This window comes from Macrosteles quadrilineatus, unplaced genomic scaffold (assembly GCF_028750875.1).
Source record: "Macrosteles quadrilineatus isolate MER2022 unplaced genomic scaffold, UCM_ALF_1.0 Scaffold_5__1_contigs__length_97177068, whole genome shotgun sequence".
Lineage (NCBI taxonomy): Eukaryota > Metazoa > Arthropoda > Insecta > Hemiptera > Cicadellidae > Macrosteles > Macrosteles quadrilineatus.
In genome coordinates this window covers 76,360,902-76,387,026 of record NW_026542598.1, presented here as the reverse complement: position 1 = coordinate 76,387,026, position 26,125 = coordinate 76,360,902, and the positions used below count along the sequence as shown (strand labels likewise).

General features: G+C 36.1%; 1 protein-coding gene across 1 annotated transcript; it reads right to left on the bottom strand.

The window, feature by feature from the left end:
* Positions 1-329: 329 nt before the first annotated feature.
* Positions 330-25,910, bottom strand: LOC128995047 (ATP-binding cassette sub-family G member 8-like). Its single transcript, XM_054419921.1, has 15 exons — positions 25,785-25,910; positions 25,387-25,518; positions 24,585-24,801; positions 23,906-24,120; positions 22,386-22,527; positions 20,708-20,810; positions 19,212-19,447; positions 18,167-18,380; positions 17,176-17,367; positions 16,343-16,526; positions 15,869-16,009; positions 15,121-15,271; positions 14,036-14,153; positions 3,893-4,173; positions 330-3,232 (listed from the first exon to the last, which is right to left on the bottom strand). Exons 1-15 carry the CDS (start codon positions 25,829-25,831, stop codon positions 3,002-3,004), a joined length of 2,604 nt encoding a protein of 867 aa, XP_054275896.1. The 5' UTR covers positions 25,832-25,910; the 3' UTR covers positions 330-3,001.
* Positions 25,911-26,125: the final 215 nt, after the last annotated feature.

The following is a 26,125-nucleotide window of genomic DNA, read 5'->3' as shown; positions in this document are numbered from 1 at the left end:
CGGGCCTACCTGGCCTGCCCTCTGGAGCTTCCCCTTCTATAACATTCTGTGGGTAGAGTTCAGCGTATTGTTCCCGGAAATGCTGAGATTCTTAGAAAACAGCGGCTAAACCGAACTGCTCCCAAAACAAGGTAGGTTAAAAAAAACTATATTTTACGAGCAAGGGCGGATAATCCGATTATCGGTTAATGCTAGGTCGGTTAAGAGGGGGCCTTCTGTAATACTGTATTGCATTTCACAAACATTGAACAATACACAATCAAATTCAAATTCTTAAGGCAGAGCTAAGTAAAATTGAACAGGAATAACATGTGTTGAATAAAACTCAGTTGTATTTTAAAAATTAGTTTACTAAATAAAGTTATTTACAAATCTTACAAATTTTATGGACGGAATCGTTGTGCAAAGTACACATCTTTGTAGGCTCGCAATATGAACCTTATAAAACTATATTATATACATAAAGAAACACTCATAGCTAAATCTAAAATTATTTAAATATTTTAACAAGAATCAGAATCAACATAATAACAAGGATGAATCATTTCAATAACTCTTAATAAAGAAGCCAATTTTTTTTATTCTTCTTACTATGAATAACACTTTAAAGTGCATAACATTTTAATCTGTTTTATACAGATCTTAATCCACATAATGTGCAAACATTAAGGATTTGTTTGTCTAAATTCAGCAGGTTGTACATTCAATCTATATACAAGGCGCATGGATAGTAAAAAAATCTTTAAGTGATTTTGTAAAACAGAACGTAAAATTTAAAATTTACAAACATAATTACACTTAAATTATTCAATCATTTGCTGATATAACTACTTATTATAAACACATCTTGGCACAAATTTTTATGTACATATAGATTAAAATAATTTTTATTAAATTATTCATAAATATAATATCTAGATCCCTAAATTATCAATATGTTACATAATTAATACTATAATTAACGATTAAGATTACTCTTAGGGATGTTACATTAAGTAGTAAAAAAGTAATTAATTAGAGCAAAACTGGATTTTAAAGGACACTTATAATAGTAGTTTACTGCATAAAGATAGTGTTAAGGACACAAGTAAATTTAAGGCCAAGGCTCGTAGAAGGGCCAACACTTCTACGATTGCCGTTAACACTATTTACACGAGTTGCGTACACTACTTTACCTACGACAGTGTTTAAATTACTAAAAATCACTACTCATAACTTCTAAGAGAGGTTATGTTTTCGGTTTTAACCTAGCATTGCCACTGACAGTGATGCAACGAAATATTGTACCAAACACTAATTGCACCACTCAGCAATTTAATTGGCTAGAACAGCTGATTAGTTGAAGTTTGAATCATTACAATTTTACATCTTCTCTCATTGGTCCGTTACCCGTGTTTTTATGATTAAAACTATGCTGTTATGGAAGTAAACAATGCTGTTATGTCATGTGAAACTTTTCAATTCTAAGAACTGAACTGAACCGGCTACCTACTTTAAAAAACTATTGTAGGTAAAAATATTTTACCTAACCCGCCATGTTAAACTTCCCTATCCCAAGCGTGATGTATACAACTTCCTTACTTCTCGAGTGATGTAAAGTTGAAGAAAACTCACTCGGTAATGTAATGAAACCCATTTAAATAACATTGAGTGGATAACTTAAAAAATATACCTCTATGGAGCCAACGACGTTCAACGCTAGAGATCAGCTGTGTGTTTGAATTTTATTGTTATGCTTTGAAGAATTTTCCTAACCTAGCTTTTGTTTGTAAATGAATGTTACTGTTAGAAGATGAGTGAAATTGATAATGAAGCATATTGCTCGTAACCTCCTGAATATTGTCGGGTCAGGTAAAATCTTGTACGTTACACGTTACGCAAGAGCGTGTTTACATCACTTCGGTGAATTATGCAACTCGCCTTCGCTCGTTGCACAACATTCACCTGCGTGATGTAAAAACGCTCTTACTACACTTGTAATGTAAATAGCTATTACGCCACACTACATTATTTTGACAAACTTCCCACAGAAACTTCCCAAACGATTTAGTCCAGAAAACAGCTGTTTGCCGCCAGCTTATTCAAATGGGGTTTCATTGCGTACTACTGTACTGCAATGAGTTTTACCAGACACCAATCAGTTATACTGATTATACTATATTTAGGTGGCAATGAATGGTTATAAACAAAAACATATATGACTGGTGATTTTTAGTCCTTTAGTTGGTGGAAATATATAAGAATTTGTACGGATTTAGTAGTAGGATTGTCATATTCATAAAAAGGGCCTACTAATTTTACAATATAATTTTCAAAAGCTTTCAAGTATTGTATCCAGGACATCAACTAAAGTCATCATTATTGTCAGTTAGTTAGAAAATTATCGCTTTAGCAGCATTGTTAGCACCATTACAAATTTAACAAGCATCATATATCAATGGTCAATTGTTTGTTGTAAAAAATATACATAATATCAGAATAAACTAAAATATTTGGTATTTCAAATATATTTACACTTTGCAATCTATAGTTTACCAACATTTGGAAACCACTAAAATACTTAACTCTACCAGTGACATAAAACTATTGAGGATTTCATTTTTAGCTTTTAAAAAATTCTACAGAGTTTTAATTGGAAAAAGGATAGTTTTGATTTTTAAAAATGTATGTGTAAACATTTAAATAATGTAGTCCTACACATGATAAACCTCTGGCATTAATGTCTTATCACTGCAACCACCCTTTCGCTTGTTACTCTGTCCATATGGGACTTTTACTATAGCAACTATCACTGTCTTTATAACTGCACAGTTCAATGATTGTGATGGGAAGTTGAATTTGAACAAATCAGTTCTAAATCATAACAAATTGCAAAATCAACTTTAAACCTTGACTTAGCCTCAGTTAACCTATAAAACTGCTAAAATATAACTTTGAGCATCAAAATTACTAAAAAAACTACCAGTATTGACAAAAGCACCTCCGTAACAAATTAACGTAACTAATATTTGCTTCTCTGTCGCCTGCGGAGGGTGTAGCAGCGGCCGGAGCAGACGTAGGCCATGGGGATGAGCAGAAGACAGACGACAGCCAGCATGAGAGGAGGAAGGTACGGGGAATAGGCTAGGGGAAGGGGAAGTGAGTCAGGCAGTTGCAGCCCGTGATACGCCAGCGCCGCAGAGCCATTCGGAGACGGACATGGAAGCTGTACGATAATATCTTGTCTCTGAACCTGCAATGAAAATATGCATTAACTGCATTATTACAATTATAGTCAATAATGTTAATGCTAGAAGTAGCTGTAAATCCTTTAGGTCCAAAGGCTTTTATAATTTATTTATTTCATTTCCTTGTAGCAACTACAAATATTAAATACCGGATTGCAATTCTTCTAAAAAAATTACAGTTTCATTGAAATATGATTATCCTAAATTGTTTAGGATGTTCATAGTAGCTTCTACAATTTTGTCTGTGTTAAAAGTTACTATTACATGCATAACACCAAATGAACAGTGAACTGAATAAGTGCATTGCAAGGAATAGCTAACTACAGTTGAACGCTGCTAGATCAAATAACCTCCCTTGACAAAAACCTGAGTAAACTTTTGAACTCCGTGAATTGTAATATTATTTATTTACATCTATTTTAAACGGTTTTCCCCTTTTCTCTTATAAAAACAAAACATCTATAATTTGATTTTTTTTTTATTTCCATACACATTAAGGTTAGGTTAAAATTTGTCCCTAAATGTACACAGTTTTCACTAAAACTAGTGAGCAACAAACTAATATAAAAGTTCTACTTATCTAATCTAGAATCAGTTGTTTTTACTGCACAAAGACATAAATTGTATATTGCAGAATTAAAGTAACAAGTACAGCGATTACACACCTGGTTCTTTTTACAAATGTGCTGAGCGGAGCTGGCAATCACTGCTTCCTGAGCATACTCTCGACCAGCGAGCGGCGCTAAGATCCAGCGGGCCGGGCTGAGGACAGCCAGGTGGGGGGAGAGTGGAGGAAGATCCCACCGGAGCACCGGGAATCCGGAGACAAGGGAGAGACAAAGAATAAGTAGACAAGAGAGAAGGGAAGCACTGAGACGGCCCGGACAGAGATAACCTAGCAGTGTGGTGAGACTCTGTAGTGTGCACAGGGCTACCAACATGTATCCTGAAAATAAAATAAAAAAGTCAAACTAATACAGAGCTACCAACATATATCCTGGAAAACAGTCAACAGTTTTAACTACAAGGCAACAAACATGTAACCTGTAAAAACGGGGCGATGTCTACTTGTACCGGCGTCTAGTTGTACCTGCTGCATTTTGGTGACAGGCGTCTAGTTGTACCCCGTCCAAAGCTGTAGAGACAACTTGACGATGGTGCGGACGTCTAGTTGTCTCTACGTCTAGTTGTCTCTACGTCTAGTTGTACCTCTTAAAAATCTACAGGTACAACTAGTCGGGAACGTCACCGTCTACTTGTACCTCATACGTCTGCGTCTACTTGTACCTACGACTACTTGTACCTACGACTACTTGTACCTACGACTACTTGTACCTACGACTAGTTGTACCTACGCCCACTTGTACCTACGTCTAGTTGTACCTGCGGCTAGTTGTATCTCCCCTTCAACTTGTCACCGGTTTAAGAGATTTATTTTATTTCTTTAAAAATCATACAATCTTACAACAATTTATTATAAACAACTTGCTACAAAAGCCAGGAAAATTTGGCTTGTCTGCAGCTCATTGAGAAACAGTTTGTTATTAGTCTTTCTTTGCTTTTGTTGACGTTATTTTTAATAAATAATTTATATCACTCCAGAGGTTTAACTCTACTACTAAAGGCAGCAAACATGTTTGTGAATAAATATTGGTTTACTAAGGTAGCTTTGGTCTTGTGTTTGATGATAATGATAATAAAAAGGCTTCCCTGATTGAAAGATTGGAAATCGTCTTCGTCAAAAATGAAAAGGCAAATAAAGGTGTGTTGAGATAAGCTTAGTTCTTGGTCAAAACCGCTAAATTAGCATCCCTACGAAGTTATTATTTCTACGTTTATTGTCCTTTTGGAAAGGTTTAACAAAATTAGTGTAAAGTAAAAGCATCCCATTGACCAAACGTATCGCTAGATTTGTTTTTGATCAACATAAAAACTACTATTAGCCTAGTGTAAGATTATGTGGTGGTATTCCTCCTAAAGGTGCGATTGATTTTAAATATTCTATCAAAAAGGGGTCTATTCAACGGCTGATTCCTAACTATTTTGCGACTGGTTAGGTTTCCATTACCCTGTTAAAAAACAATTAATTACTTTTCATCAGAATCTTCGACATGCATATTTTTGGTTGGTTTTAAGAAACGGAAACTACCTCTAGGTTTTACTGTTATATATGGATGCTTCCTTTAAAACCGTACATGCTGGGCTATATTATTTGAACCTTTTTTGGAGTACCTGGTTAAAATCTCCTCTAAAAAATTATGTGTTTCCGCCCATTGGAACTTGTCATAGTACTTACTTGATGATTAATGAACAAACCCTTATGAAAAAGTTTATATATGGCCATATAAAATTTTTTGTATCTGGTTATATTTGGTTTTGGACCAAATATAACCAGATATGATCATATATGGAATCCCCCATATATGGAAATCTTTAAATAAAAAAAAATAATAAAAAAATAACAATTAAACATATTTTCACATCAAATGGTATAAACTATGCATTAAAACCATGATAAAAATTTTTTATACGAAAATTTCAAAACAAATTTTTTTATCAGCCATCTAGGATTCGAACCCGGGACTCCAGCGTGGGAGTCGGCCCCTATAGCCACTACACCATAACCGCTCCATATCTGTTCACTCAACAAAACCCATTAAGAATAAGAGAAGCTGTATTTGGTCTTGTAAAACAAGATTTTCTTAGACATTTTATGTCATTTGAAGAATGTTATCATTAAAATAGCCTAACTACGTGACATTGATATTTGCGGCTGTTTAATAGCAAAGGTACAATTAATTAATTCTTAATATAATATTCTCCTTATTTAGGCCACTACACTTACAATTTTAAAATTATACGTCAGTTTAAAGATTTTGTTGCGTTATAATAAAATTTTACAATAGATGTATGTACAGGATTTTGTCATCTGGGTTCAAATCTGGACACTTTATTACTTTACTACTAATTACTTTAAAGGAGAAATGCCTATATTATCTGCCCCCTTACTGTACCACATTCCAACTCAATCAGTTCAGTAGTTTGTGCTTGCTAGAGCAACAAAAATATTATATATATTATAAGAAGTGTTTGGGATTCCAGTTACAAAACCCAAATGTGGCAACAATTCCTTATAATAATTCCAGTTATTGTCAAAAACTCATTTATACATGAGCATAAATGGAAAATTATTATTCCATATATGAGTAATTTAATTCCATACCTGGGAGTCATATATGGCCATATATAGACAATAATTCCATATTGGAGGATATTTATGGCCATATATGGGCAATAATTTCATATATAGAAAACATGTATGGCCATATATGGACAATCATTTCATATATAGAAAACATGTATGGCCATATATGGCCAATAATTCCATATATAGACTACATATATGACCATATATGGACACCCCCATATATGGATACAACCACATCTGGCCATATCTGCTTCCATATATGGCCATAAAAAACCATATATGGCTTTATAAAAACATACATGGAATTTTGATATGGCCATATATGGCCAGAAATTACTTTTTTATAGGGGAATATATTGCCTGTCCTGAACGAACCTATTTCATCTTTATTCCCAGGTTGATTTCCAAGAGTGGCCGTTGAGGTTTATCCCTTTATACAATAATTGATTAAACACCACAATAAATTAATCTAAAATTAAAATTGGTAAAATAAAATATAAAAAAATTGAATAAATCTTGAACATATGTTTTGAAATTAAAACAAAGCAAAAGTTTTCCATTAAATCCTGAATCATTTATTTTTTAATTATAATTATCAATACATTTTCAAAGGAGAAACAAACGTCCGATTATTTCTAGGCAGCCACAACAGATGCCACAATCGTTCTACGATTTCCCAGTCTCTCACCACAATTTTGACGCAAAGAATCGGCTTACGTAATTAATATATAGATAGAATAGATAGAGTGTAGATGTAACAGTCGCTCATACATTACTAGACAAATTTTACTTAAGCCAAATTCAAGTCTGGAAATGTATGAAGCAGCCTTTTGGTCTTTTCAGTTGTATTCCTATATGCTGTTCTTACCATGTACATTCTTAGCGGCCACTATTTACATCAACGTTATTAGTAATGTACAATATTTACAGTTTCTTAATTACAATTAATTATTTATCGCTCAGTTCTGTTAGGGTTGAAGGTTTAACTAACCTGTTTTACATGGCTAAATGTAGTAACCATCCAACGCGGAATACAACGTCGCAATCCCTTGTTAAATATCTTTAACTGTAAAAGTTATAGTAACATATAAATACTATTTTTAACATACACAAATCTGGGTTTCAATCAATGTTGCTTCAGATAATAACGTTGAGCTACCATTAAACATTATTAGTTTTAGGAGACACTTTATTTTGGCTACGTTATGATTTCTGGTCGCTATCTTATGCTGGACCAAAGGATCGAAAGAATACGCAAACAATACCGGTATCATTACAATAGAGACATAGCTCCGTGTTTAAAGCGATATTATACCTCCACAAACTTGGGTAGTAACTATATTTAACTATATATAAGTTTGTTAAGACCAAAAGAACTGACTAATGTAAATAGTTTTAATTTAGAAACTGTACTATTGTAGATTACTAATAACGTTAATTGTAATAGTAGCCGCTAAGTATTTACATAATCAGAACTGTAAATATGAATAAAACCGTCAAGGCCGAAAGACCGCTTATACATTTCCATACGTGACAATTCTGTCTAGTGTATGAGCGGCTGTTACATCCAACAATCACATAAGACCAAGTTACATATACATTTATTTATCTAGATAGTAATTTAAAAGCGGTATATTTTTATTACTACTTAATATAGTTAGTAAGATTTATTTGATCAGTGAGAACTGATTGGTTGCTTTAGTCAAATAGTCAACACCTAGCCGTGGTTCTTGGTGGTGTACGCAAACTTCGCTTGTCAAATTCCACTGACACAAAGGCCAGGCCTTGTAGTCCAGGAGCTGAGGGGGTTTGAGCATGCATAAAGGAGTACGCAATGTTATTGCTGATTATTGTAATATGGACTGTGGTGATCAAAATTACGCATGTCACCTATTTAAGAAACTGACATCCCCCATGTCAAGAAATTCCAGCTTCAACAGTAACCTCAAAATAAATTTCTCAAAAGTAAGCTAGAGGGTGCATTCGTTGGCACAGAAGTAAGATATGAACTGACGCGACGTGACGAAGGAAAAATCAAACTTACACTGTAACGGATATACCTCCCTTTGAATATGTCTTCCCAAAAAAAGTTTTCTTTTCAAATAAAATCATATTACACTGATGAAATCACGGAAGTGTTTAACTACAAAAGATCCACCAATACGATTTTAATACTATTTAAAGGTTCTTCCAAAGGAAGAGATACCAGATAACATACTAATAATAACTCCGATGACGTATGGTAAGGGGAATATTTTATTCATTGAATGATCAACCGAATTTGGCGACTAACGCAATTAATATCAATATTGTTTTTACACTTATTATTCTTTAAACAATGCTAAATGCTCAAAATATGTAGCCTATATTTCATCCAATTTATCGCAGTTAGGTGAATTAACGTAATCCTTGAAAGTAACCGTCGATTTCGACGGGTTTCACCTAGTTACTATTAAATAGTATTAGTTAATATATCGATGTTCACATGACCGGATGTGTCATCAGCTCTATCCCTAGTCCGTCGGTCATTATCCCTCGAGGCACCGGCCGATGGACCAGGGAACAGCTATGATTTACACTATCACCCTCTACTACGACATTTTTTTTAGGTAAACATTCCAACGCTCATGATGACATCGAACACTCATGCATATTTGTATATAGGCCTAGCCAGTCCAAAACCTGAATACACTGTAGGTATGAATCAGACCGCTTATATCATAAACAACTAAATATTAAGGCTAGTTTCCTAACCAGAGAACACACAAGAATGGCACTTTACAAGACTTTTTATACCAAGCCTTCATAAACTAAGAGTATTTCATAAGTTACGTTGCCTGTGTAGATTTAGACTTAAAATCAGTATAAAATCAGTAATGGATTGAAAATCTAAGTGTTATTTACGTTTTGTTTGCACTATAATGTAGTGTACCTGTTTCTCGAAATCGACTAATTTTTAAGCTATGTGTATTACCAGGAATTATTTCAAAACTAATAAATAAATAACGTCTTTGTTGGGCAGCGTACATCAGATTATAGATCTGTTTTACATTAAAACTTTTGTCATTCAAGGAGTTTAAAATACTCAACTAAAAGCTTATGTTATTAATAAAAAAATCACACTGTTCATAACAGTTTGATATAATCAACATTTTTTTGAAAATGTTTAATACTGTGAGTGAAAGAGTTTTTTTTTTTAGCAACTACCACAGTACTACGTAAAATCAAAACAATATTTAGGTTGATTGGAGGTCAATCACTTTCTCGCAACTACGCGATAGAGGGCTGACCCAACACCCCAATAACTGGAATGGATTGTTGTGAAAGGAAACTCTAAGAATTTGCAAATGAAGTCCATTCTGAGTAACGTGTGGGGATTAACGGGACATTCTGTACGCTGTTTACAAAATATTTCCTTTGCCTTTCCAAGTACTGAATCTATATGGTTTTGCTTATATTAAACAATAAGTCAAATACGTTGTAGCAGATGTCTTTGGCTGCATTTTACAACAGGTATTTCGTTCACCTTTCTCAGAAATAGCTGTTCATGGCGTGTTCCTGAATCAACAATAAGGTATATTGTGTTATTGTCCTAATAAACACGAGAGACATTCGCCTATCTTTATGGTCGTATTATATAAATAACATTGAACTGATTAATTTAACAAATGATCATTGTTAATTTATTGTAACACTTAAGATATTTATGTACTGTACATTTATGTTTTATGTTTTACATTTATGTTTGTTTTGTACTGTATTTATGTTTTAGTATATATACTGTTTAAATATTTATTTATTCAATCAATGTCCTGACTAATCAACACACAACCTAAACGATATTAAATAGAGATTTGATCATATTGTCATAGCATCTCTTTATAAGAAATCTGTCCGGAGTATGTGCAATTTTGGTTTATTAAACTTATTGGTAAATTGGTGTAAGATTGTTTTAGGTTTATTCGTAATCCGGACGCATACGAAGTTGAAGCTTTTGCTTTGGTATTAACAGTCAAGTAAAATAAATAAATAATTAAAATAAATAAATAATTAAATAATCTTATAAATTTAAGAAAATGGGTTATTCGTTTGGCTCTGCTACCCGACCATTTTTATTATTGAGGTCTCAAATTAAAGGTATGCACGCACAGATTTGCCATCAAGCATCGGCGTATATTTTTCTATTATCTCACTCGGCTTATACGTAAACGAAATTGCTCCCCATTTTTTTCTTATGGGAGTTAAATTTGGTTTTCATGATTTTCTTCGTTAGGCTAAACAAATCATGTTAACAATTTAATTTTTGAGTTGTTCTAATTCTTATAACGTAGTTTTCTAAAGTTATCTGTTGTGGCTGCCTAGAAATAATCGGACGTTTGTTTCTCCTTTGAAAATGTATTGATAATTATAGTAGTGGTAGTTAGTTATGTTACAAGACTATGACAAATTGCCAATTATTGAGTCAACTTGGTCCCCACGCACAGGCTTCGCATATGTGGGCCCTGTCGATTTTCAGAAATTACGTTCATTCTGTATCTATTATTCTTTTGTTATGAATTGCTTTTGATTTTATTTATTTGATTTAATTTTACTATGGTATTTTTCCGGACAAACTCCATTAAACATATAGCACGGGTTGAGGTTAATTTAACAACTTAAAACTAATTCATTCAACAATAGTTTACCTGAAAACTATTTTACTAATATTTGTTTAAAGTTTTACAGAATACACTTACACATGATGCTATTGTATGTTTTTATTTATACATGATATAGGTACTTACAACAAAACTTGTGAATTTTTGTGTTTATTTATACATTTATTGTATGGCAACAACGTAAACTTAAAGATAGGAGCGAGTGTATGCAATTCCAAGATAGAGTTTAGTATTCACCGATCCTACGATAGTTTAAGAGTATATTTCGTACCTAGGGCCGAAAATGACTTTTTTTCAGCTCGGGATCATTTTTAAGTTCGAGACGAAGATGAAATCGGTCCGTGGTACGATTGCTGTTTTTCACCAAACTTTACAAAACTGAGAAAATATATCAATAATGTAGGCAAGCATGTTTCTTTACAACCTTTTTATCAGCTCGTGAACATCACAGAGAAAATATCCGCATATCGGTGGAAATGTATTTTCCTGTCGATCTACAGAATGCCTTTATAAATTAAAATAGGCTAAAAAGACATAAAAAAAAGAATTACAAATGTTTAAAACTAACATGGGTTTAACGGGTTGCTATGCTGGTGACGAAATAACAACTAATTATGAAAATAAAATCAAAACAAATGGAACATATTCCAATCACATTTATTATTTACAGTGTATGTTAATACCCCGCCGCAGCAAACCTGCAGACTTAGCGAATTTCCATTTGCCTGATTGGATTTAAACTAAAATGTCTCCTTAAAAATATCACATTTATTCCCTATTTAAACAGAATTAGTTTAATGAGTACTTAGGTTTGCTGCAACAGGGAGGGTAAACAAGTTTTTTTATTAGTATTATTTAAGTTTAATTATTTAACTTATTTAAGTTTATTAGTATTTTCCAAATTTGATAAAAATATTTTCATAAACAAGCAAACTACAACAGTTGACTTCTGCTCCATAAGAATAACATGGGAATTTTAAAATTACAATTTTTTTGAATTTTCTCCGTAATAATTAGGTGCATAATAACGCTTCAATATACTAAATTATTTGTTTTTTTAAGCTCTACAAAATGGTTTGAAAAGAAATTTAGAAATTTGGTGTTTTTAGAGTCAAAAATGGGAAAAACCTATTTTTACCCCATAAAACCCCCCATAAACCCCCGTTCCCATAGTCCGATCATGCTGGTTCGCGAACTCATTCAAGTTTATCCCACCTTACACCTTCAAACCAAATTTCATCAAAATCGGACAAAAATTACTCAAGTTATCGTGCGGATGGACACACACACATATATATATATACCTCCCATATATATACATACATATATATATATAAAAATTTGAACAAATGGTGTTTTTGGCCTCTGGGGACATCAAAATGAAAAAGTAAATCGGTCCCGGGCTTAGGTCTTACCATGAGACCTACGGTAATAGCTACTTCCCTATATAGGGAAATTCGCTAAAAGGAGAAGTATGTGTACATTGCATAGTTTTTGTCGAGTTTTCAACCGCTGGACCTCAACTTCATTGTACACTTCATTGTTCATTGATCACTGGGAAATCCATTGTAAACTATAAGATATGCACACTAAACAATGCAAATACTTTAAGGTTATGTGAAAAAATATTTAAAGGAATCAGCAAAAATAGTAATACATAATTGCTGGGCAGCCGTCTATTGCAATTCATTAGGGATATACTGCTTGTATATTTAATGATATATATAAATGTTTTAATTAAATAAGCGATTTTCGGTACTAGGGCTGGAAAATTTTAATCACAACTATAGCTGCCATTTCGACCCTGGACAGCAATGCGTAGCTTTCAGCCTCCAATTAACGTCTGTAAAACTACTAAAACATCGTATTGCGGTGAAAAATATTTGCCAATCATACTCAATCGACTGCAGTTCCTGATTTAATTAAGGGTATTATTAAAAAGTACTCGTGCAGTAATCAATTAAACAGGGTAACGAATTGGAGGATAGATACAACTAGACTATAAGGACGCAAAATACGCGTAGGTACAACTAGACGTAGGGACTACTAGACGGAGGGACCACTAGTCGTAGAGACTACTAGTCGTAGGGACTACTAGTCGTAGGGACAACTGGTCGCATCCGTACAAGCTAGGTGATACTACTTGTCGGTGGGATACACGTCTAGTTGTACCTACGTCTACTTGTACCTACGTCTAGTTGTACCTCCTAAAAATCTGCAGGTACAACTAGTCGGGTGAGCCACCGTCTACTTGTCCCTCCGTCTAGTTGTACCTACGACTAGTTGTCCCTAGGCCTCGAGGTACAAGTAGTCGGAGGGACAACGAGACGGAGGGACAACGAGACGCGGTCCCGTAAAAACCAGTAAAGGCCAGTGGAATTCCAATGAAGAAATCTCAATCGCTCAAGGGATTTTTTTGGAAACTCGCAATCACCCGTCGTATCATGGACATTGATAGTGTGGCAATTTCTTACGGATGCTGTTCTTTAGATCTGCAATATTTTGGGGTTTCGTGGCAAAAACCTTGCTCTTCAAGAAGCCCCAAAACCAGAACAGAAATCACAATGGGTTAGGTCTGGAGACGGGGGAGCTGCAACCGGGTGATGGCTAGTTGACGATAACCGACGATAGTTCGACATAGCATAGATTTCACTCATTATTTATTTTTATGCCACCTCCATTAGAAAAGTGGAATAGTTTGCACAACTTATAATTACAAAAAAAATTCTATTTATTATGGAGCCATTCAACACTAAACTCATCTCTCTAACCCATGAATTAGCTGTGGTGTCACAAAACAAAATGGTAGTAGTTTTTATGGACCAGCACCCGTTATACTTGCAACCCATTGATTACTTTCAGACAAAGTACTACCAGAGATTTACACATAATTCTACTGATTACCATACTCCATAAAGTAATTCTTGTCGTAATGTACTGACCAATATAAACATAGAAGCCGTCAGGTGCAGGTCCTTGGTTGTACAGTCCTGTCATGGCGTAGGCTGGAATGATAAACCCAAGCCACAGCAGTAGAGATGGAGGCACACTGACTAGAGTCTGTGGACATTTGTACAAATGTTCTTTTAATCTTTTAACAAGTGTTATATTAAAATCACAACAATGAATAAAACTATGCTGAAATGGTTTTTTTTATATACTCAACTATAACAACCAGGGGCGCCTGCAGAAAGATTTTTTCAGCAGTTGGCGGCCTCTTCTACCTTGCATTTGCCTGTCTACATGGGCCACTGAGGCCTGTGCAAGGAACGTATCCAGTATAGCAAGGGCGAGCCGGCATAGTACATGTTAACTGTACTGATTATAAGTATTAGCAGGAATCTGAATCCACAACATCCCTGCCTTGCGCCCAAAGTCTGTGGCGCTACCATCTGAGCCACCGACTCACCGGGTTAACATATCGTCATGGGGATCCGATATAGTGTTCAAGTGGTCGGATAAAAGGGCCTCCCTCCAAACACACTAAAAATATTATTGGGATGACCAAAAGTTGGAATTTTCTTTCAAAAACATTTAAATAGCAAGAACCCAGCCTGAGTGATAAGATAAAAGACATATTTAGAAAGTAACAACGACTAACAAGGATACATTACAGGGTTTCCATTTTTTTTTTTGTGTGGTTTTTTATATATAAATTTAATGTCATCAGCAGAAGATGCGCGTGGACGGGTCGCTACTAGCCGAACTAAAAGATACGGGTGACGGTTACTGGCAGTGCTAGGGGTAGTGGCAAGTGAGTAGCAAGGCACAAATGTTTTCACAAAAGTACCCCCGCCAACCCCCTCGCCTAGACTCAACCAGATCTGGTCGCGCGCACAGAAACTTTGGCCGAACTGTACAGCTTGAAGATTACTTCAATTCAAAGACTAAACTGGTCGCTGGTCGTAACTCAGGAGAATGCCATAAGCACGCATTTAAGTTATAACACCATTTTCCACCATAACTTCTAACCCCCTCCTTTACCTTCTGTGGATGCCCACTAACACTAAGTTAAAACAATACTCACTGCAACTATAATATAGAGAGTTCTAGAGTAGAGGTTATCTTTGACATCGCTCTCGGCTGCCAGCCGGTCCATGTCGTGAGTCCTAGCGATCGCCACCACAGGTAGTAGAGCAGCTCCAACAACACACAGCATCGTGTAGTGGTAGCCAAGCCTGCAAGCACAAGTGCTCATCAAGTTAAAAAAGGATTTTTTTAGAAATTTACAACTTTTATAACAAACAAATCAAACTGTGTTAATTACCATGCTAAGGATTGTCTTTGGTAATTTTATGCCAGTATTCAAAAATAATTTTTGGCATATGGATGCCGCAGCTGGCTCAAATGAAATGCAATGTGCAAGTCCAGTTTTTTGATAGTTTTACCCAGTTACTGGGGCCGTATACTGGCAATAACACAACGGATGTTTACTTCCAAATCGTATGACACCAATGGACTATTTTTTGTGAGGATAGTTCAGTAACACAACACGTCTATGCCAATAAACCACAAACGCTGGAAGATTTGGGAACATCCGTAATGTGATTGCCAGTATACGGCCCAACTACTGGCCAACGTGACCGAAACCCGGACTTCCAGATTGCAGTGAACCGCAGCTCCCACATGTCCTAAATGATTTTTAACACTAAATTGGTTCACTACTTCTCACAAAGCTCCTCATACAAAGGTGTGACGGCTGGTACGCAACGTAACCAACAATTAAATAAGATTAAAAAGTTGAATCTTTCTTTTTCCTTTGAGACATAACTAACCTGTCAGCCTGTAGAAGTAAGGGGTCAGAACTGGGCAAATCCCAGAACACAGCACCGACGATAAGAGACAACGTGCAAGCCAGCAATAAGTGTGAGATCCAACGGCACAGACTGCTCGGCTGGCAGTAGACTGTCTGGCGTCTGTGACAAAGAACCTCGTTAATGTATGTAGCAGACGACACAATTGAATTAACTAGCTAGACGAGAGGTTAAAATGCTTCCCTAACAATCAGAGGGTTGGTTCATCCTGAGAGAGAAGTCAGCTAAAATGGTTCAAAACTGACTGTTCAAATGTTCAAACATAGCAATATGAAAAATATAAACCTCCCTTTGTACTTCCTTAATTCTCTACAACCAACAGCAACCAACGCTACAGCATGAATTCCAAAATAGCAATTTACTGTGCTACCCAGCAAAATATATAGTTTTCTGTCGTATTCTATGTTACAACCTTAATCTCATTATTAGACTTACAAGAGTATGGCAATGAATTGTTTGAAGATGTTGGCAGGCCTGGTTTTCCCTGGGAGTGCCTGCGGCGGACCTGGGTCAGACAGAGGCTCCTGTCTGCGTCGGAATAGTTCCGCTAACTGCTCGATGCGCTGACTAGATTCTAGCATTGCTTCTGCCGACAGATCATCCAAGGTCACCAAGTCCACTGAAACGTAGAAAAATTGATTTTTTAATAGAAATTTTGTGAAGTTTAGCATATCTGTAAGTAAAGCATGTGTAAGAAACTACTTGTCACAATTAGATATAATAACTGTCTATTACCAGTATACTTTAGAATGCATTATTTTCGCCAAAACACATAGGCTATAATACAAATAAATTACCAACAAATCAAACGAATATACATACGAAGGTATTTAAAAATTTAGTAAGAAAATATATCCAAGATAAATTTTGTTATTCTATAGAAGATTCCTTTTTCTAGCTCTATCAATCCATTTAATAATGTTTACTACAAAAATAATTTTAAATGTTCTATGTTTATTTGGAAAAACAACAGTTGGTTCTATAGATGAGATGTCTACTACATGCAGTATCCAAAACTTAACGATTGTATAAAATAAATAGAGAAAATTTATTTATAATTTCTTCTCTGAGTAGTAAGCCAAAAGTAGTTGACAAATCTTATTGTTACTAATATACTTTATGATTTCACCCTAAAACAAATTAAACACACAGTAATAGTCAGAATAATTCTGGTACGGTCAGAGTAGTTCTAGAAAAAAGCTGAGCCAAATAACTGAAAAAATCTTCTTCATGTTTAACGATTTCACCCAAAAACCACTGAAACTCACGGTAGTAGTCTGAAGGGTTCTTGTATGCAGGGCAAGGGTAGTCCGCTGTGGAGAAGTAGGGAAGCATGTCTCTACGACGACCTGAGTACATGAGTCTACCACTAGACAGCAGCACTACGCGGGAGACCATCGTAAATATCTCGTACGTGGGCGGCTGTAGCGTCAGAATAACGATGCGGCCGGACAACCCACCTGTGGTGTTTACAATCACTTGTTAAAACTGACATAACATTTTGTTGTCTACTTACTTGTAGTTGGTGTATTGATCTTCTTACATGTAAATTGTCAGACTTTATGTAAAAAAAAATTTTATGATACAAAATTGTATTTAAATTGCCAACAACATTTGGTTAGGTACTTATTATACATAGTTTTAAGGAGCATGAAAAAAGGTTTAAAATAAAGTTCTTAAATTAAAGAAGCTGGAATGAATCACATGTCGCTTGTAGTTGAGTCAAACAATACTAGTTTCAGTAGTTTCAGTTTATAACCAAGTGGTGGTCTCTGAACAGAAAGAAATACTGTGTAAGACAAGGAATAATTTATTTCTGATCAAACAACATTGTTAAAAAGATTAGTAAAGATTAAAATACCACCAAGCATTCATCAGTCATCAGATACTGATATGAAATTTTGCAATCATTCTGGTAAGGTGACAAAGCGAAGGTTGAAAACTCGTTTCTCTATACTAAAACTGAGTCAAAAAAGATAAATAATAAAATTTAGATACTAAAGTTTGGTGAAGTTTTCAACCTAAACTTTTACTTATTGTGCATACTAACACCATTAGGACGTTTTTTTTTTTAAGTCTTCCAAACCACCGTTGTTGTAACATCCAAAACTGTCTTTTTGTTAGATATCATTATAATTGCCCAGTGACGAATAACATCAGGGTTCACTATCGACCAAGGCTGGGATCGAACCAGCAACCCTCAGGTTAGAAGGCGAGTACTACAACGACTCGGCTACCCAGACGTACACTACAACTCACCAGTGCCTCCACCTGCCCACTGTCGTAGAAACTCGACCAGGAAGAATGTGTCAAAGATGTCCATATGAGCGGTCGGTCGGTCCAGCAGAAGAATCTCCGTGTTGGCGATGAGATGACACGCCAAGTTGAGTCTTTGCAGTTCCGAGGCTGTGAGAGAAGATACCTTGGTGTCCAACACCTGGGCGAGGCCTAGCTCCTCTATTAGCAGACCCATCTATGGAGAGAAGATAAGGGCGTAAGACAAAGTCTGAGAAGCGGAATAAGTTCTAACAAAGAAACCTTGTTTATCTATTAACTTCAATAGCTAATAAAGTACTGCTAATTTTGTTATGAATTTGAGGAAGGAGTATGGTAGATAATTTAGTTTGGTTAAGACCTTTGAGGCAAAATTACCAGTTTGTTTAACATAATAAGTGTTTTTCCATAGTAGAAAAATATTTTATTAATTGTCTCAATGGATAGGGTTAGAATTGTATACTTTCTCGGTGCACTGAGTTACCTTGAAGTTTCCTACAAAATTTGAAGCAAATCTCAAAATAATTGTGACCCCTCCCTATGGTGCAGACACAAGTACCTCAACATTTTGAAAGACTACACAGGAGTTGTAATATTAACTTCAGTAAGCTCAAACCTCACTTTGATAATAAAGCTGAGAATCTAACTTTTCCATAATAAATTTAATAAATTACGTAAGGGACAATTGAAAACAACTGGTATAGACTAAACTCAAGGTTAAATGTTCTTGTGATTTAAGTTACTCTCAAAAATCAGCTGATGAGATGAAGTTTTACGATCTAACGCAAACCTCAGCTAAAAGAGAGTAGGAATTAAGTTAGTGAAGCCAAGAGCTTGCCTTAATAAAGACTACAAAGACAAAATAAAGATTAAATCTAAAGATTAAATGTGCTTATTTTAGCTTCCACTACCTCAACTAGCTAGCACTAAATTATGATTAAAACTTCAATAAATTTTATCAATCATTCCTATTAGGATGAAATAAAATACACACTCTAAAATTACATTAATACACACATCAGATACTTACTTGTTCTTGTACAGAAACTTTTTGTACGTTTATGTACGGAGGCCGACGGAGGATGGAGTAGAAAGCTAGTGTCTGCGCGACACTCAGGTTTGGAGCAAGGACAAAGTCTGCTCGGACATATGCAGCCCGTCGCTGCAGCGAACTCTGTGTAAGCTTTTGTCCGTTCAGGATTATGTGAGCTATCCTGGCGTTGGCATGTCCCATTAGTCCGTCCAATAGCGCTTTGCCTTCTGGTGCTAAGCATAAAGTTTATTTTTAAAGATTTTCTTCTTTCAAAATCGAGAATACTTAGGTAATGTAACAATTTCTTTTGTGACAATAAGATAGGCTTATTATTTTATTCCATCTAAAAAAACAATTTCATGCAAAGCATGCAAGCATGAAGCATAAGCTTTACCCTTACTGTGCTTTAAAATAAAAGTTTTGTGTCATATGCTACAAATCACATGGTAACTAAAAGAATACTAAACAAAAGGAATTATTTGGAGATTTCAATTATTCCTTGTTATGATTTTCCTTTACCATCTTATGGACATTAGAATTCAAAATGTTAACATTTTTTAAACAATGGTGATCACACTATAATGGGTAAAAAGTAGCAAAATGGCTGATTTTTACAACAAACAAAGAATCCACAATTATCATGTTATCTTCAACCAAAGCCATCCAAAGTTCTAGGAGGGCCTCTCACACCTAAATTTGCTACACAAAGATTAATTCGTGAGTTTCACATCAGACCCAACTGAGACATTATTCTTCTCTCAATTTACTGCTGGCTCAATCAACTGGTACTGCTTGGCCATTTATTAGCCCTAACCGCCTACTACACTAACTACATTTGTCAAACAAGAGAAGTGTAGTAAATTTTATACTTTACTCTTCAGCACAAGTCAGGCATAACTTTCAACTGTTTCCACTGAGTTTATGTTAGTTGTACCTCGTCAAAGTATTCTGTAGCGGCCGGGCAAGATAGACTTTTTTGTAGAGTATTTTAGTAAATATTTCACTATTGTTATCAACATTTGTCATTTTCAAATCACAAATAGATTTTATTAAGTGATAATGCTGCAGCCACTAGGTCTAGCATTAAGTAATGTGAAAAACAATCCCGGGCTCGTGCCTGCGTCTTAAGACGAAAACAAATTTCAAAAAATTAAAAAATTAAATTTTTTCAAAATTTTCAAAAAATGAAAAAAAACAAAAAAAACATTTAATCCGAAATGGGCCCGGTCCCAACCATTTCGGACTAACGGGACTCTACTGTATAGACCGTCAGCCGTGCTGCGGTTACCATAGGTTCTGGCGCACACTGCTGGGAGTGCCACGTAGTTACGTACACGCTACGTAACTACACGGCGCTCCCAGCGGTGTGCGCCAAAACCTATGGGGTCCGCAGCCCAGCTGACAGTCTATATTACATTCTTTTTGTCTATGATATGATACATCAGTCTTTAGGAGATCAATGTGATCAAATTTATAGTGAGCATTCGGCTTACCTGTGGTGGCCATAACTGCTAGAATTTCCCCTCCTCTGACTTCAAAAGAAACACCTTGAAGAAGAGGTTCTTTCTTTTGCCCTTCCACGTCCATTCCTCTAACCTGTAGGAGAAGAACATAGTTTAGTGAATTGAAAATTAAAACGTAGTTTGTGATAACCTACATTTCCTCGAATTCTTTACACAGAATTTCACCATGTTTTTGGTTAAACTATTCGAAATTAGGTCAAAGAACAGGAGTTATAACTTCCAGAGGTGTGCATTTAAGCTGTACAATTTACTTTGGAAACTGCAAGTAGACTTTACATCTTAGTGATACATATAGTGACTTTACATCATAAAATCTGAGTCCGTTTTGATGTGAGCTTTATCAAGTAAATTTTGATTAGGCTGATGCTGACTATACACACTTTCTTTTTTCTTAATTCAGGGTAAATTTAAGAGTGTACACTCATTTACTATGATACAAGAGGAAAGGCAAATAGCAACAGTAAAAAAATTTCATACCACTAAGTCGCAACGTTTATTCTACAATTGGCCATTGTAGAATAAACGTTGCAGTTTAGTTGCATGGCATAGGTACTGTAATGTATACTTTAATACTTTTCATTGAAATTGCGACCATACAAAGTAGGTATTTTAAGCCAAGTATGAATGAAGATGAGTGTAGGAGGAGTGACACGATATTGTAATCTTGTTAGTGACTAAGGCCGACATATTCCTTAGACACAGCTGTTAATTAATAGCCCATACAGCTAATGGAAACTAAGGGACCTACAGTTTATAGTGGAAGCCGAACCACATTTTTGATTTGGTATTAATGAATTGGTCTAATTATCAGGATAGTACTGCGGATAGTCTTAGTACTCACTAGTGCAGACGTTAATCCATACCAGGGAGTATCACATCCACAGTGCATATACATATAGTATGGCACCTTGTATTCCTAGTCAGGAACCGATGAGAATCTCTTTAGCGAATGAGTGGGGGGGGGGGGGGGGGTGTGACATCACTCTTCTCTTGAGGGAACACCATTAACGTAACGAGGCGATGTGATTTCATCGGCGTTTGTGGTGTATAGTTGATAACGTCTCGGACTGGTATGCTAGAGGTCTCCAGATCGAATCCCGCCGGGGACTCTAACTTTTTGTCAAAGATTTTGCTTAGAATGCCAATACTTCTTAACTGTACATCTTTTGTTAGAATTTTAGGCATTTATAATTTTATTTATGAACAGATTTTTTTTTTATTATTAAACCTTCATTTGATTTTTATCTTAGGCTATTACTTTTTAAAATCATCAGCAAGTTTAGTTGGTTAGATTGGTAACTAAAAAATTATAAAATAAATTTATAATTTTTCTTAAATCAACAAGAGGGGTCCCCACAATCCCCCACTCCTTCACAGAAAAGGTTCTCATCGGTTCCAGACCAGGAAAATGAGACGCTAGTATGCATATAGTTACATCCACAGTCGATCATCATTGGCTATCTTACTTAAAATATATACCGCATGTCTACACCCATCTCCATTCATACTTGGCTTAAAATACCTACATTCGTATGGTCGCTATTTCATAAGCAGGTATTAAAGTATTAAAACACATCAAAGCAGGCTTCAAATTTGACAATAGTATATTTTAAATAGAACAGTTACAATATTAGTGATTGAGCCTTACCTGAAGGTGCGGATACTGTCCATTGTACAGTTCTCCTCTGTTGACTTGGAAGGAGAGGGTGGTTGGTTCCCGATGAGTCAGGGGGATGCTGAGAACAGACGACGGCCTTCCCACCACGGCCACTGAGGCTGGCCTACCCCCTCTGTAGACAAGTTGAGTATAAACTGTTTGTATCTCTTGTAATACTTTATTTGTGTTTATTGTTGTTCCATACCTTCATATCCTAGGACGCTATGCACTAGCCTGTGAATTGCACATTTTTTCAGACTAGTACTAGTAGGTTGTAGATCAGTTTGTTGGCGATTGGCGAGATTTGAACCTTAAGACCTCACTAGAACAAAGCCCCCACTAGTGCTCTACTCCTAGACCAGATCGCACCCCCTTTTGTAACACTAGTGATCGATTTGAACCCAAATGTAAATGGAAATTGAGTGTGAAATGAAGAAGATTAATAGCTTTAAAATCAGCTGGTTCTACAGCCACAAATAAATTGTTTCTATAATCAATGGTAGATATCATAGCTGTCATTGAATATAATATTGTAATGTATAATATCTTAGATTACATAATGTGTATTCTAAAATAAATTTACAGATTATTCCCTTTTTATGTCCTCACCCAGTTGTGATGATCAACAAAGCAACTAATAATACTATAATCAAAACCAACACAATAATTCACAATTAATATTTTTGTCAATTATCCAGCGTATGTAAATCCAATCAAATATATGTAGTTGATTGAATATGTAAATGTACACCTCCTTGACTTGTTGCAGAAATGAACGCTTCTTTGATAGATATTTGCCCTTGGCTGACTCCGCTAACGATGAGAACTACTTCCCTGGCAAGACGACCACCCAACCGGAACATTGCAGTGTTAATGGAATTAGACATAGTACAACTTTAAATGGGAAGTATTAAACAATAGAACAATTAACTTGACAGATTAAAACATTTGAACATTTGATTATGAAAATTATTTTGCCAACTGGCTCATTTTAGTTTGTGCAGGTAACAAGGCTATCAAAAAAGTAATTCCACACTCATCTCCACTATACAAACATTATTGTGTCAACAATGAATCAAATTTTATCCATCCTTTAATCCTGACCTTGATATAAAGTTTCAACCTAAGTCAATCTCCCAGTATAAGTTTTCAATTAGCAACAATCACACCTCAGTGCATAGCCTCCTCTAACACAAGGCTGCGGAGAGACAAAAGTAGCAACACCCCTGTCCTATCAAAACGAAACAACTGTTGCTCTAATTTATAATGGAGAGAATAGGCAATGTTTATGTTTACATTTTTGTCATTACCGTGGCAATAGGCACGACGTTGCAACGTTGTCACACACCAACGCAGCGGCCTTGTTTAAGAGGAGGCTATGCTTAGTTACATTTAATAGCGAACAAAAAAACTTATCTTGTCCAAATAGCTAACTGTCATTGTCATATCTCACAAACAAACCTGGACCTATAAAAATAAATTACAACGTGAAAAACATATCCCAAACATACTTGTGATGGTGCATCAGCAGGTGTGCTGGAGAGCCGATCTCGTTGTAGGGGTGTTGGTGGGGCATGAGGAGGGAGGGGTGGCGGAGGTCGTGTATACTGCGGCGGTGCTCTGGCGGAGCAGGGGACCTCATCAGTGCCTCGGCGGAGAGTAGGTTAGCTTCACTGATACTCTTGCCTCTTCCCCCCGCCATGCCTGGCGCTCTTGGTAGAGTGGGCTGCAAAGGATAAAATGTATGAAGATACAGATTCTTTTATGGTTTACTTACTCCTATGACCATCTATAATATAGAAGGGTTTTGGCCTTGCTATCTTTTCTGGTTGTATGCCTCATCTACTTCCGCTCCTGCTCTTGCGATAATATTTATAGTATATTAAATCGTGAAGATGTCACTGAACAGCTGTTTTTGGTTTAGTAGACTAATTCATGTCAAAGCCAACATCGCAGCTCAGTGGTAGAATCTTGGGCTGGTATTGCAGACATTGCTGGTTTTAGAACAGCTGACTGTGTTATTTTATCAACACAGTCAAACATCATCATGTTTTATCAACATAGATCTAAATTAAAAGTGCGTCTTTTATTTTGTTGACCTCTTCAGTTCTAAACATACATACATACATACATACATAAATTGAAAAAAAAAAAATTAACACAAGTTTTTTTATTAAATGTTTTGCTCACCTGATGGTAAGGTATGTTGCGGAAGTCAGGGTTGCTCTGTGTACGCAGGTAGTAGTTGGTTGTTCTCTTGTCATTTCGGGACGTTGTCCCCCCGTCTTCACTAGAGTCATAGCCGCTGGAGCCGTCCCGGGGGTTGCGGGGGCCCCCACCATTAGGGGGAAACACCCTTGGAAGGCCAAACTTGAGGTATGTGTACATGTTGGAACCCAGGGGTGACCTGGAATATTCATAACTATAATTCTGTGACTAAATGAATACCAGTGGCTTGTAGGGATATTAAGTCTCTAAAAAGCTAAAATGTAAAACAAATTATTGTAATATTTAAACAAACACAGAATAAAATTATCCATGTGTCAGGATAGATATCTCAGTACAACATATATTTTGTATACAAAACAGTTTGTCTTTGTTTGTCCTTGTTGATGTTATTTTTAATAAATAATTTGGCATAAATCGTAGCCTAAATCATCATAGTCTCAAAGAGTAAAGGAAAAAATAAAATTTTGTCAGCAAGGCACCTTGTGAGTTGTCCATTAACTGTATTCTATTCAAATAAAAACTGCCTACTGCTAGTCCATAAGTGGGTTGTTTACTTCAGTATCAAAAAATGCTCAAACGAATAATACTGAGTTTGTCCATGAGCAATATGGTTTAAGTTGAATAGATTTAACCTTATTAATTTTATCAGAAAAGTTGATCAATACAGTTAGAATAAGCAGCTGACATCACCAGACAGCAAGGCTTCTGTATCCAGCGACTCATAATAATATGATTCTTTTGTTTATAATCCACGTGAACTCACTTTGGTCCGTAGCGTGGATGACTAAGGATAGACTGGACAGTTGACTCTCTCAGCTGGAAATTACCGTAAGGTAGTGGTGACTTCTCACTCGACCCCAGAGCCGAATCTGTGAAGTCCGAGTTGAGATTTTGCCTGAAAAAAAAACAACTGATTTTTATCTATATAATTATTTGTAATTACCTAACTACTAGATTTTTGTGCATTTCAGCTACCGTACCAAAATTATAGACTAGAGGCTTACCAGGCGTGCAGGTCCACTGAGGCAGAGGGTATCATCCCTGCAGATAGTAGTGGTGGTCTGTTGATGAGGTCTGAGGTAGCAACAGCCTCCCCTGCCACACTGTACCTCCGCTCTAACCCCCCGTAGATTTTAGAGCTAGTTATCATCTACCACCTACCTGTATATAGACCAGGCATGTAGGTCCTCTGAGGCGGAGGGTACCATCCCTGCAGACGGAGGTGGGGGTCTGTTGATGAGGTCTGAGGTGGCTACAGCCTCCCCTGCCACACTGTACCTCCGCTCTAACCCCCCGTAGATTGTAGAGCTAGTTATCATCTACCACCTACCTGTATATAGACCAGGCATGTAGGTCCTCTGAGGCGGAGGGTACCATCCCTGCAGACGGAGGTGGGGGTCTGTTGATGAGGTCTGAGGTGGCTACAGCCTCCCCCGCCACACTGTACCTCCGCTCTAACTCCCATAGCTCCTTGTGCTTGTTCCCCTTTACCATCTCACGGG